Source organism: Bison bison, unplaced genomic scaffold, assembly GCF_000754665.1.
Source record: "Bison bison bison isolate TAMUID 2011002044 unplaced genomic scaffold, Bison_UMD1.0 scf7180017864135, whole genome shotgun sequence".
Taxonomy (NCBI): domain Eukaryota; kingdom Metazoa; phylum Chordata; class Mammalia; order Artiodactyla; family Bovidae; genus Bison; species Bison bison.
In genome coordinates, this window is record NW_011494707.1 from 797,360 (window position 1) to 811,958 (window position 14,599).

The 14,599-nt window shown below is 43.6% G+C and overlaps 1 protein-coding gene across 2 annotated transcripts in view; it reads right to left on the minus strand.

Annotated features, from left to right (window-relative positions):
- Positions 1-351: 351 nt before the first annotated feature.
- Positions 352-14,599, minus strand: part of PPM1L (protein phosphatase, Mg2+/Mn2+ dependent, 1L) — a 327,484-nt gene continuing 313,236 nt past the window's right edge. For both annotated transcript variants that reach the window (XM_010839836.1, XM_010839838.1), the window contains exons 3-4: positions 9,718-9,879; positions 352-6,135 (exon numbers count right to left, since the gene is read on the minus strand). In XM_010839836.1, the coding sequence (XP_010838138.1) occupies positions 5,789-6,135; positions 9,718-9,879 (509 nt within the window). In that variant the 3' untranslated portion in view covers positions 352-5,788. The remainder of the gene's footprint in view (positions 6,136-9,717; positions 9,880-14,599) is intronic.

Consider the following 14,599-nt stretch of genomic DNA (forward strand, 5'->3'; position numbering starts at 1 on the left):
AAATGACACAATTTCTTTCCTTTATATGGCTAATATTCCAGTGTATATATGTACCACATCTTTTTTTAATCCGTTCCTCTGTTGATGGGCATTTAGGTTGCTTCCATGTCCTGGTTACAGAATACAGTGCTGTAGTGAATACTGGGGTGCATCTATCTCTCTGAAGTATGGTTTTCTCTGGGTATATGCCTAGTTGGATTGCTGGGTCATATGGTAATCCTATTTTTAGTTTTTAAAGGAATCTCCATACTGTTCTCCATAGAGGCTGTATCAATTTACATCTTTTTTGGTGGAGTTGTGAATTGTGCAAATGCCGGTGATGATCTGTTAAAATGAACAGTTACTACATGCTCTCTTCAAAGTCCTTAACTTGGATTTATTGAAGTGATTGTACAAATGAAGGTGTGGTTATTACTAAACACATGAACATGATCATAATCAACCCTTGGTTAAACAGTTTGCGGCTTAACAGTGGTAAAAATAAAAAATAATGGACAAAGCATCAACATTATTAAGAATTAGCAAATAAACTTACATACTAGAAAACAAGTTTTAGAATCAGGTATATAACGGAAACCTCACAATCACTTGCTCTGTGCAATCTGCCACCTAGTCTAAGTGGTCTTACTTTCAGTTTTATGCTATTTTGGATAACAACGAGAGAGTGTATTCCTAAATACTGGCTGTAATTTTAAGATAATGACTTTACTGTAAATTCACTTTGTACCATGTTTTCAACTAGATTTATTTCCTCTGTGGTGTGGATTCTCTCTCAGAGCTTTCTGAACATATTACCCAGGCTGAGAGTGACAATTATGGAGCTATAGTCAAGCCTTACATTTTAGGCAAGAAATAACTTGCCAAACTTAATTATATATATAAAACGTGAAAGATGGGACAACATGGGATAAGGATTTTAGAATGAATAAGAGAGTAAGTAAATGTAAATCGTTTACATTTCCATTATTATACAATGGATACATAATTTTTAAAAGTCTAGTTAGAATTTAAAAAATGAATTAATACCAAATCTGCTATCCTCCCTTTTCTATTATTTTAAATAGATTTTCTTACTCTCACATAGTGATAAAATATAAGTATTTATTTTGATTCTATCTGAAAAGCAAAGATAACTTCACAAAAGCAACTAAAAGGTCTTGGAACAAATTTTAAAAATCCTTAGCTGTAGCAAGGTTTTTGCTTATTATTCATACAAAAAGAAGGGAGCCCATGTTTAGAGTTTCAAGCAAGATCACCGAGCTTCTACTATTGATGTGAGGCTGCTGAAGGTCAAAGTAAATCATACTATTTCTTAATCCTGCTTTCATTAACAAATCAGCCTCTTCCATGAAAGGATGAGTGCTTCTAAATGGCAAACTATGCTGCAACCACTAAGAGTCACAGTGAATGAGAAAACAGTAATATTTCCATATAGCAGAATTTCCCAAAGTGGTTCCTATGGAACACAGGCTTCTTGGAGTGTTACTAGGTATTACTCAAAAAAGTTTCCATGGTCAGATGAATCTGGAAAACACTAGAACTACATATGTGGTATTTTTTTATTTTTTATTTTTTTTAGCTTTCTTCAGAGGATATTTAAATTAGAATCTTCAATGTACTAACTTTCTAAGATAGTATGTTTTCCAAAACTCTTTTGACCCTGGAACCCTATATGAGGAAGAGTATCTTTGGAGCTTGTGTCCTGTGGAACATGCTGGGGGAACACTCCTGCAGTGCTCAACTAATTAGCTTCAAAGTCTAGATGTGAATGAGTTAATCCGGGGGCAATTAAAAAGGCCTTGGTCTAATGGGCTTCCCTAGTGGCTCAGACGGTAAAGCGTCTGTCTGCAATGCTGGAGACCCGGGTTCGATCCCTGGGTAGGGAAGATCCCCTGGAGAAGGAAATGACAACCTACTCCAGTACTCTTGCCTGGAAAATCCCATGGACAGAGGAGCCTGGTAGGCTACAGTCCATGGGGTTGCAAAGAGTTGGACACGATTGAGCAAATTTATTTTACTTTACTTTATGGTATCTAATGGTCATGTCATTTCTGCAGAGCTAGGTCAAGAATGCTGGTGTGATGAGCTAAGGCAATTTAGGGGAACATCAAAATCAGTCTCATACTGGGTCAAAAGAAGGAAACAATTTTCTGAGATCACTGGAAAATAAAACCTTATCCAGAGTATGGATTATTGTACTTCCAAATGTACAATGAACTGTTGCCCTTTCTAAACTTTCTGTGTTTCCAGTTGCAAGAAAGTTAGATCTAGCATCAATTCGGGGGGGCGGGGGGAGAAGTCAGGAAAATCAAAGTATACTTGGCAAAGGAAGAAGTGGTCACTCCCTTTGTGAATCCCTCATGTATGGATGAACATTCCAGTGATCCAATTCAATTGTGTAATCAACTTCCTAGAACCACTTCAGATAGGGTTGGCGATGCCATCACTCACATAATCCTGTCTGCACAAAATGTTCATGGGTTGAAATCACATCAGTTGTATGTAATAAGGCCCATTTTAAATATCCAAATTGCATGGGCTCCCTGGTGCTCAGATGGTAACGAATCCGCCTGCAATGCAGGGAACCCAAGTTTGATTTCTGGGTCAGGAAGATCTCTGGAGAAGGCAATGGCACCCCACTCCAGTACTCTTGCCTGAAGAATCCCATGGATAGAGGAGCCTGGTAGGCTCCAGTCCATGGGGTCACAAAGAGTGGGACCCAACTGAGTGACTCACACTTTCACTTTCATATGCTCCTTCACTCTGTAAAACACTCTGTAATACTCTTACCACATAGACAAGACGCTAGAGGCCAATGCCTTCAGTCCAAGGCTAGGAACAGAATGTAGCCTTGGTTACCAGGAACATGTACAGTTATGCTGTGTTAGAATGGTGACCTCAGAGTCAAGTGCTTTGGGCAAGTTGGTCACATAAAATAAATGCTGGTCTTGGGAGCTAGTTTCAGAATTTTCCATGTAAGTATTAATTTATTCCTTTCACTAGAGATCTGCAAATACAGTGACTTAAAAAAAAAGTTTCCATGACTTCTCCCCTCCCCGCCACCCCCCACCCCCGCACCAAATTCTGAGCCATTGTAAGAGTACAAATTGCCACTAGAGCAGCAGGAAAGCAGTGCATTAATGAAGACCTGGGCTTGGCATCTTGCTGGGAGGTCATAAGCACATGATCATTGGTTCCCAGCTTCATTTCTTAAAGACTATAAAACCATTCCAAAATTTGGCACCATGGGAGCTATTGGCAATGCGAACTCGGGCTAGGAAGCTGGGGTGACGGTTCCAAAGCTTTGGCAGTGCTATTTCAGGAAGCTTCACATGCAAACTTCTCAAGTCAGTTTCCCTAACTAGACTCAACCTTCATGTCCCTAGAAAATGGGGCGGCTGGCTGGAGAGCCACAGGGCACCCCGGGTGAGGTCTGCAGACCACCCCCAGAGGCTGGAGGCAGCTGAGAGAGAAAGAGAGAGAGAGAGAGAGCGATCAAGCTCCAGGAGAATGGGGAAGGGAACAAAGTAGCCTGACTTGAGACATAACTATTCATCAAATTGCAGCTATTTTTGCCTGTTTCAAAAATCTACAAGCCAAACTGGGAGAAAAAGAGGCAGTAAAAAATACACACACTACTTGGTTAAAGTCAGGAATGGGTTCATTTCTACAAAGAAAAGTTTAGAAGATGCCTTGTGAACCTCAGTCAGAGGGAAAGCCACACACTCCTGCACTCAGCACCATCTACTAAGACATTTCACAGGGCAGAGAAACACTGATTTACTAATTTAGTAGCTTTTCTTCTTCATCTTCACCAAAACAGTACCATTTTCATTTTACACAATAACAATGATCACAGAACTTAAAAAGGTCTTTCCATGGTTATTTATGAATTCCGGGCTAAGTTAAAAATAGAAAAGGGAAAATTAACTATGTACTGTAACATGCTGACACTGGTTACTCCTGGACTCCAGGTAGAGGGTGGGCTCCAGTAACTTCATAATCAGAATGTCCCGAATCCCCAAACTCAGGCCACCTGGCCCGACCATCCCATCAATGGTCATAACCAGCATGTTTCCCACAACTCCCTCCCCACCCCCACCTCAAATACACACATCCAAACGTTGTGCCTCTCAAGAGGCAGAGACTCCAGTCTACCATGGAGGCAGGTATTTTGTACTGGAACATGCTACACTTAAAAAAACCAAAACCAAGGTTCTAATTCTAATATCCTAGATTCCAATGTTAGTTTACAAAAGTAAGTACATCGCTTGGGAAACCATTATTCTTTCAGTTAAAGAAAGGTTAAGAGCTCAGAGGGATCCAGACAGATCACAGTCCTCGGCAGCCACAAGGGGATCTTTGCATCCTCCCGAGTTCTCTCCTAGGACCTTCCACATTTGAAGAAGGCAGGGGAGGAGGTGGTCAGCGAATGGGGCCTCGGAGAAGCCATAAAGACAAATACCCACTCTAGAAGGACAAAACCAGGTGGATGCCCTGGTTTTTCAGACACAGACTGGGTGGGGATGCCGTGAAAATCTTGTTTGGCTGTTTGAGCCCAGCATTTTCCATAATAAAATACTGAGATTGGAAACGTGACACTGGTGATAAGAAATGAAAAGTAGCAGGTCTGGCCCCAAAATAACTCAATGGTTTGCAACCAAACATTAAAGACTGCTGCCTTTCCACCATCTAGCAGAAGCACATCCCAGTAATTCACTACCGAATTCCAACAGGAGGCTGGGGACTCTGAATGGCTTCAGGGGGCACACATGCAGTTCTATGCAGCTGCTTCTCAGAACAACACTTGAGAGACACTCAAAAGCTACTTGGAGAGAAAGAAATGCACAAAACTAGGCAGCTGGCACTCAAGTCAGGAAGGCAACCTCAGTGGCTTTCTCTCCCAATGCAAAGCAGCAAACTTCCCAGGGGATGCTGTGACTTATTTGGCTGTGATTTCCCCATCTATCCTTAAAGGTAAAAGGAATTACGGTATTGCGATTTGCTTTTTTCCACTTGGTACTGTAAAAAAATCACGGTGTCTGGTGGTAAAGTTTAACAGCTGCCTATTCCATTAGGTAAGGTGTAAGCAAAAGGTTAAGGCCATGCATGATTAGGATAAACACACAAAGACTGGTTGGGTGGTATACAAAGTCTATTTAACTAATGAAGGCGGGGGAAGGTGACTTTAGGGGTGCACATGGTTCTCCTCCTCCCCACTTCCCTCAGCCTTCAAGAACAGCTGTGGAATAATAAACCATTTTCAAATCTGTTTCTGGGCTGCTGCAGAGCAGAAAAACTGGGCTTAGGAGGACAAAGCACCCTAGGGACAGCTCTGCCTCTCAGCAAGGGGCATGGCCACACTGGCTCTGACTCATGAGTTACCCACAGCATCTCCTGGGAGTCCTGCCCTGCTCATTGCTCCAGCGAGAGGACACAAGGTCTGATGATCGGAGGGCCCTGTAAGGGATCTTGAAAGCAACTGTCAAAGGAGAATATATGGCACATACGCCTTTCACTTCATACATGTGACTCTACAGCTATATATATTTTGGACATTGGATGAAAGAGTTGGGAAAACACGAAGAAACCATTTTCCAGCATCTCCACTACATTGGCCAAGAGCACCCTCTGTTCACACGGCACATAGACTTAAGACAGTTGGGGATGGGGAACCCCATGTCTGGGATGGATGATCCTAATTGTAACTCCCACACCTTTCACTACATTAAAAGAGACCAGTGTGTTGAAAGTCCTTTAGTCTAAGGCAGCTGAGACCCCGAAGGGTTCACTGCTCTTCTGTTTTGCTGCTATTCCTGAACTTCACCACCATGACTGTTATATTGTCAGGGCAGCCTCTGTAAAAGGACTGTAAAACGATGCTCTTGGCCCCAAAGTGAGGTTCATCCAAGCGGTCCTTGATGAATCGAACAGCTTCCTCGTTGCTGAAAGCATCCCAGAGGCCATCTGATGCCAAGATCATGAACTCGGGCTGGAGCTTGTCCAGGTCAAAGGTCAGGATATCTGGGTCTGGGATGACCACATTGAGGTTTTTCAGTGGATAATCCCCCAGCGATCGAGACATGGCCAGGATCCCCTGGACCCTCCAGGAGCCATTGAAACTGATAAAACCACCTAGAAAGAGAGAATGAGCCCATTAGCTTGAGCAGCTGCTCTCTCACATCCTGGTGTGATTCGTGTGCACCTGCAAAGGGCTGACCTACTGTGTGTGACCTGTCATACGTGCTCCTGCTGGTGCTGCCAGGAGGGAGCAGTGTTCCTCCTGCATGGCTTGACGTCTGATCCTCTACTAGTAGATCCTCAGGCCCTCATCTTTGGCATCTTAAAGGTCTTCAAGACTAAATCAGTAGGAATATTGAGGGTAGGAGGGATGGATGGGTGAGAGCATCAGTTTTTATTAATAACTAAAGGACACCTTAGCAGTTCAGTGACTGATTGTAGGGAGCCCCAGGGAGAGGACTCAGAGACATCAGCAGAACAACACCAAAAGGCATGTGGCTGGTACCAGATACAACCACTGGGACCCATCATTAGCATGAGGCCGCCCTTGGTTGTGCCTGTATTGATTGCAAACAGCTCCCTGACTGGGAAAGGGATTAAAGAATGGTGTACTTAAGCACAGTTGTTAAAGGCTCAGGCTCTCGGGTCAGTCTACTAGGATCTGATTCCTGGCTCTGTTACTTCTAGCTCGGAGTGACTCTGGATGAGAAACTCTCTAATCCTTGGTTTCCCTGGTTGCAAAATTTGGACAATAGTAGTATCTATTCCATCGAGAAGCTGTGAGAAATAGAGTTATTCTATATTAATCAGTTGGCACAGTGTCTGAATATAACATGCACTCAGTATTACACAGTGGCTCGGATGGTAAAGAGTCTGCTTGCAATGCGGAAGACCTGAGTTCGATCCCTACCTAAGTCGGGAAGATCCCCTGGAGAAAGAAATGGCTACTCACTCCAGTATTCTTGCCTGGAAAATCCCATGGCTGGAGGAGCCTGGTGGGCTACAGTCCATAGGGTTGCAAGGAGTCAGACACTACTGAGCAACTTCACTTTCACAGTCCCTATCTATTATTATGTTTTCTTTAAGGGAACTAGAACTTTGTTCATTTGCATGTTATGTCAGATATTTATTAAATATATTCTCCATGCAGGGCAGTTTGCAGGCTATAAAGTTGGACAAGATCTATACCTTTTCCTAAAGAAGCAGAGAGTCTGGCAGGAGGGGAAATCCACCTGCATTAACAGCTACAAGCACAGAGCAGTATTTTTTCAGGGAAAACCTAGCACCTGTTAAATGCTATAGGCAGATAGAAGAGAGAGGGACGATTTCCAGTTGTGATAATCAGGGCAGAGTGAGCATTAAAGCTCAGCTCTGAACAGAACGATAGGTAGGACTTCCATGAGCAGGGATGTACAAGAACATTCCAGGAAGAGTGGTTTCCCGGGCAAGAGTACGGGCTCTGGAGTCACTGGGGTTTCAATTCTGGTCTCACCATTCACTAGCTGTGTGTCCTTGGGCACACAAGCCTCTCTGAGACTCCATTTCTTTGGTTGTAAAATGAGAATAACATTATCAACCTCACAAGGTAGGGAAAGAGAAAGTGTATGTAAAGCACACAGCTTAGCTCCCAGCACAAAGTGAATGCATGGTAAATGGCAGCCGACATCACTACTGTTGTACAAACAGCTTAAGGCAGGGAGACAGAAAGAATGACGTGTATTTTGACCTAGATTGGTTGGAGGGTATTATGACACCAAACAGAAGGGGGATAGGTGTCCAGAAAGGAAGGCTGAGGCCAGAGAAAACACACATAAATATAATAAAACCAATCATTGCTCATTAAGTCCTGCTGTAAAGTACACCCTCGACACAGCAGGTGAGATTAACCTCCTTGGAGATGCGGTCTGAATTTGCTCCTATAATCACTTCCGGGTGGGGGCAGGGAGGAGGAGAGAGGATAAAATAGGCTGACATGTCAGAAGAGAGCTCTAAGGTGGCATCTCAGGTGTACCGTATACACATCCCCATGGTGCTTCCTCAAGAGCAAGCTGACTGTATCCCAAGTCCAGGGTCACAGTGGATGACTGAGGAGATGCTGTCTTCATAAGCAAGGAAACTCATCAAAGCTTGACAGATGCTCTTAAAACACTGTGCCGTCCCATTGACAGAAAACCTGACCAGAGCTTTCATTAAAAATTATTCTGCATCTCAAGCAGTCACTGAAGCAGGAGGTTGTAATAAAATTCAACGATTTTGGATTCAACAGTACAGCTTCCCACTGTGAGAACTCAAACGTTGATTAGGTTCTGGGCAGAAGCTGGTATGCAGAGATTGAAGGTCAATCTGCAGACTCCCCCAGGGGGCAGGGGCACTTCTTGGGCAACGACCTGGGGGACCTGAGCTCCCTTGGGCAACAGGGCCTGCCGCGTGGCATGCAACACAGGGGCTACAAGCTGTGGTGGTCAGTTTGGGGAGAAAAGGGGTCCTCCCCTGCACAGGTAGAAAAAATGAAAGTGTCAGTTGCTCAGTCGTGTCCAACTCTTTGTGACCCCATGGACTGGAGCCCACCAGGCTCCTCTGTCCATGGGATTCTCCAGGTAAGACTACTAGAGTGGGGTGCCATTCCCTTCTCTAGAAGATCTTCCTGACCCTGGGATCGAACCCAGGTCTCCTGCATTGCAGGTAGACTTTTTACTATTTGAGCCACCAGGAAAGCCTACAGGTAGAAAAGAATCCCCCCAAATTAACTATGAAAATGTAATCAGCAACTGATAATCTTTCTTCAAGTCTTTGCCAATGTCACCTTAGTGAGGCCCACACTGACCACCCCAACACTCCCCTTTCCCTAACTTTTCTGTGTCTCTCCATAGCAGTTATCACCTTGTAATAGACTAGATAATTTACCTGTTTTAACTTATTTATTAATAATGTCTGTCTACTCCATCCCCTACCCCGTCTCAATCCCAGGATGTCCATTTGTACCTCCAGCCCCTAGATGTTGAAAAAATAAAAAAGGGATTTTCTTCCTCCTCCAACTGACATATATACTTGGATCAGGCATTGAGCTTGGAGTTGGGAGTATACAGATGAACACACCAAAGTTCCTGCCTTAAAGAACTCATGATCAGGAAGGCAAGACAGATGAAAGGGCCAGATATGTCCACATCCTACGAAAAGTGACCCAAGAGGTCCACACAGGATGCCAGGGAAAGACTGAAGGGGTACCTAAGCCAGACTGGGGAAGCCTTTGGCTCAGTGTGACAGGGAAGGCTGCCAAAGGACATCCTGAAACCAAGTCTTAAAGGGCAAGGTCATTATTGTCCACTGGACAGTGTGGGCAACACTTGCAAAGGCACAGATGTGTGAGCTCCATGGTTCATTTGGTGGTTAGTAGTTTGGCATGGCTGAAAGGAAGCAGAGTATGGCAAGCAATGGCCCAAAGATCCCATTAGCCTTTAAACTAAGGGCTTTTTTTGGCTGTTGTGGACACGTTGGCCATGAAGAAGGGCAAATTCAGTGGCCACGCATTTGATGGGAAATGTTACAAAGTCCAGTCCCAGCTGCCTCAGCCACAGCCTCTGTACTGATCTGCTCCTCACTGCGTAAAGGAGTGTCTCTCCCAGGGAATCTCCCGGAAACCACCTAGGCCACTTGAACGAGACAGCACACAGTCCTTGGAGGCACTGATAAGCTCACCGGCTCTCTTTATCCTCTTCCTCTCCTTCAGCTGGTAGGGTTTGTGATCATGAGACAAAGGAATGGCGTTCCCATCCTTGTCACATAGGACCCCACGCGAGTCACCCACGTTGGCCACAGTGAGGTCTTTATCTGATAGCAGAGCAATCAAACACGTTGTACCTGCAAAACAGAAGAGAGAGGCCACATGGGCGGTCAGCGGCGCTTTGAGGTTAAGCTGCTTCTCGAGGTTACTGGCGTCTTCAGGCATTAAAACCACTCCTGCTGGGTGAGCATCTGACTCCAGCCACTCCGGGAAGGAGGGCTGTTCACTTCAACAACACTGATCATATCTGACAGTCAATTTTCTTAACCATGTTGGAGTGTCACTGAAACTGGCTAGGATAAGATGATCATTTTCCCAAATCATTGTTGTCTCTGGTTCTCTTGATTTAAGTGCATATCACACTTAAAAGGATTAGCAGAGAATCAAAATCGGCTTGAAGCTTCAGACAATGGATACTTATTTTCTGCTTCTTGTTGGTGCTTAGGTTCTGTGAAATCCCAGTTGATAGTGGGAAGAATAAGGTGGTGGTGGGGGGGGGGTCTCTCAGTGGGAGCACCTGGACAGACCAGCAAATGACAGATGGTAACAACCAGATCCTATGGAGCCACGGGCACAGCCTATGCAAACTAGTCTATACAGAGTCTGAGAGGAAAGACCAGTGGCCAGAAATAGGTCGGCTCCAGGGTGTGATGTGGCAGACCATCAAGGGAGAGGCTGGAAAACCTACTGTGATGAGGGAGATCACACCTAGGCCAATAGGAGGTGGGGCTTGGAGGTGGTCAGAGTCAGAAGCGAAGTAAGAGTGAAGAGCTGTTTGCCTGGGGCCCAAAGACACAAAAGGACACGTTCCCTCTCCTCAAACTCTTCCTGGAACAAGAATGGATAAAAGCAATAGAACTACAGAGTCTGGTCTAGTTGGAGGTCATCCTTCTTACCTGCCCATTACCCTCTGTTTAGCCCCTCACCTTTCTCCCCCGGCCTTCTGACAGTGTCACTGAATATGCAAATACCTGCTGAAACGCATAATCCATTAAGCTGTTGCTTCAAATTGATAATGACCTTCCTTGTTAAAATTATGCATCAATTAGTCTTCATTAATATTTAACCTCCTCATTAAGAAGATCATATTCCCTAACAGAATGTAAACTGCATCTAAACAGCTCTTGCTCTTCATAGAACAACAGCAAAGGCTAAATTCTTTAAATAGACATAAAGAATAAATACAGGTTGATATCAAGAGGGAGGAGAATAATCAGTATATTCAGCTATTATATAGTTCTATTCAAAATTCCATGCTAAAGCCTGTGTAGCTCAAAAGTGCCTTGATTAGAAATGGAAACGCATGAAATGTTGGGTGTCTCAGGATGTCTGATATGAAAGGCCTTGTGAAAGGAAAAAAGACTAATCTCAGGATTATCAAAGCAAATCACAAACCTTTCATCTTAAAAAAACTGTAAGAATGAAAATGTAACCATAAGAACAATCCATATGATTAGAAATTGTTATTCTTAGTTTTTGATATTAGCTGCATTCTGGTGTTCAACTGGCCTCACTTTGTCTTCAAGCATCTGCTTGTGTTAACCTGGTGATCACAATGACAGCACAAATTCTCCTAGAAGGCACATGCTCGGAAGTTTGAAAGGTGAAATGGAGACACTACATTAGTGGGGTATTGCATGGTTTGGGGGCATTATTCAACTCAAAGACCCCCTTTTCTTCTCACTTGGTGCACTTTGAGAAATCATAGCCCAGAAAGGACTTTGAGGTCCCCATATGAGGGAAGCAAAAGGATCCACTTGGGTGAGCTATGAGCCCCTTCCACATCCTCATTTCAGTCATTGCAGCTCTATATCCATTGTTAGCTTAATTGAGCTGCCATGTATCTTTCTTTTTTTTTTTTTTTTAAGAGGAGAGAGGTCATTCCTATGGTCAGGAAAAAAAAAAAAAAATTTGAGATTTAATTGTATACGGGTTTAAAAACCCTGAAGGATTTTAAGCAGGATAGTGATATGATGAGATCTGTGTTCTATAAGATCACATCAGTGGCTTTGTGGAAGGTAAACTGGAAGCAGGGAGAACAGGGAGAGTTCATGAGAATGTGAATTACTGTCATAAACAAAAGGATCGAGGATCAGTGACAGATTATTTAAAATCAGAACGGACAGGTCATAGAGAATAAGGACATAAAGGAGAGGGCAGAAGTCTAGAGTAATGTCCTGGTGTCTCGAAGACAGTGGGGAGGGGCACTGGGTGCTCCATGGACAAGCACTTAAGGAAATGTCTACTTGGGCTTCTGGGAAAGGCTTTCTCTCTCACTGAAGGAGACACCATGCAGAACGCAACCCATTTCCTTGGCCTCGTGTGGCTCCTGTGTTTCCTGGAGGGGTGGCAGCCATGTTGCACCAGGAGTGGCTACAGCTCAGAGTCAAGGCTCTGTGCCCAGGAAGCGGAGCCAAGGGGTGAGAACCTGAGTCCCTGAGACATCACAGGACTTCTGAACTAGCCCAGACTTGCCCTGTTCTTGCTCTGGGAGACACCAAATGTCCTTACGTTTTAAGGCTTTTTATGTTGGATTTTGTTGTTATTTCTTCTTGTGGTATCCTAACTGGTTCAAGGGCTCATTGTTCAATAAGGGGATTTCTGGATGAGAGATTTAGTGTGACTGCTTTGCTTCCCTCACACATGAAGATTCACGGCTTGCCAACTTCTCTGTCAAGAAAACAATCCCATTGTTTCTATGGGTCAATAAAATCTACCTTCTGATGTGGATTTCAGGAATGTACCGCTTTGAGAAAGCGGAAATTGCCTGTGTCAACAATAGATTCTTAGACCGGACAAAAGCGGTGAGCCCCAGATGGCAGAACGAGAGTTGCAGGCAGCACTGAGGATGACTGAAATGTTACCATTCTCCCTCCGCAGAAACCTGCCTGTGTCCTGGGTGGAGGCCCAAGCATGATTGGAAACAAAACACGATGCTTCACTGTAAACAACTTGTTGTTTGGAATTTGCAGTCTTAGCTCAGGATTACAAGAGATAATTTATAATCTAATCTTACATTATAGCAGAATGTAACTACCTGGTGGTTGAGAAAAATGCCAGAAAAACATTATGCCCAAGAGGAAACACGCCAAGCCTTTTGTCTTTGGGCCTCTGTGTTCCCTCTGCCTAGCACAGTGCCTGGTCCTTGACACGGGCTAAATTGCACATGGTGATGATTCAGTTCAAGAGTGACATCTTCAGAGGCCTTCTCTGATGGGGGATCTAATTTCCTCTTGATGTCCTTTATTGCCTTCAGAACATATAATTATGTAAATATCTTGTTTATTTCTTTAAGCAATTTATTTAACGCAATCTTCCCCTGTACAATGTAAACTTCACAAGAGTAAGAATATCACCTGCTTGTTCTTCCTCCTGTAATGCTGAAGTCTAGAATACCACAGACCTCGACATTTGCTGAATAAACACATTAACAGAGGAGTGATAAACAATCACACACTCTCTTTGGTCCTGATCTAATATTATGCTAAGCACCTGCCGTCTTGCTCTGAGTATATCAAACCAGTTCAACAGCACACTGTACAACATCTTCTAGATATTGCCACAGCAGGGAGATACCCAACTGTAGCAAAATACATTTTTTACACTGATCAAAACATAAGGACCCTCCTGTACATGTATAAGCATGCTCACAGGCACACTGTTAGCAAGTAGACAGAAGTTCAGCCTAGGCCTGGCCTTAGCTCTTTCTTCCAGTCCAGGCTCCTGGGCCAATGCAAATGAAACATGGATAGGATGCCCATCATCAACAGCTTCCAAAGCCATAGCACATTGGGAAGCAATAAAAATGCATCATGGTGACCATTACATGAGCAATCTGTGTCTACTTCTGACCTCAATTTGTACTTCAGCAAAGCAGGCACGTTTTTGTGTTGTTCTATTCTTGTTTCCCTTAGGAAAGAACACACAAAGGCCAATTACTCATTAGCTTATTCCTCTAAACCAGCATGTTCTCTCTTCATTTAATTTCTAGGATGCAAAGTAAAAGTACACAAGAAAATCTGTTCTGGACTTACCTAAATAATTTTTATTGGCTAACATTATTCAGTGAATTCATCTGATGAGTTGAGCTGGAGAAAAATGTAAATCTTAATGAGGGATAAGTAGTTTGGGACATCTCAGCCATCTTTTAAAACCCTAATTTAAAACTTTCCCAGTGAAACTAACAACAAAGTAGTAACAGTTTGTTCAGCACTACGAATGCCCCACTAGCGTCAGTCACTCGGTCGTGTCTGACTCTTTGGAACCTCATGGACTGTAGCCTGCCTGGCAAAGAATACTAGAGTGGGTAGACGTTCCCTCCTTCAGGGGATCTTTCCAACCCAGGGATCGAACCTGGGTTTCCCACAGTGCAGGCAAATTCTTTACCGTCTAAGCCATCAGGGAAGCCCATGAACCCACAAACACACTTGCAGTTGATTTCCTGACACCTTATGGTCGAGAAGAGGTAGGTATTATTCTTCCATTTAAGCAGATAAGAAAAACGGGACTCAGAGAATTCAAGTGTCATATCCATGATTACATAACTCAGTGCATATGTAATGAAAGACCAAACTGACTAAAAAACCAGGGAATCCAGAATTATTATTAGTAGTAATAACAATGATAGACCTACTGTTTATGCATTTTACTATAATGCTAAGAGTTTTATTTATATTATGCAACTTAATCTGCACTACCTATAAGAAGGCATAATTATCTCCATCTTACAGATGGGGAAACTAGGTCTCAGACAGTACAGCAACCTGCCCAGGTCACTCCCGTGGACTGTCTGATTCC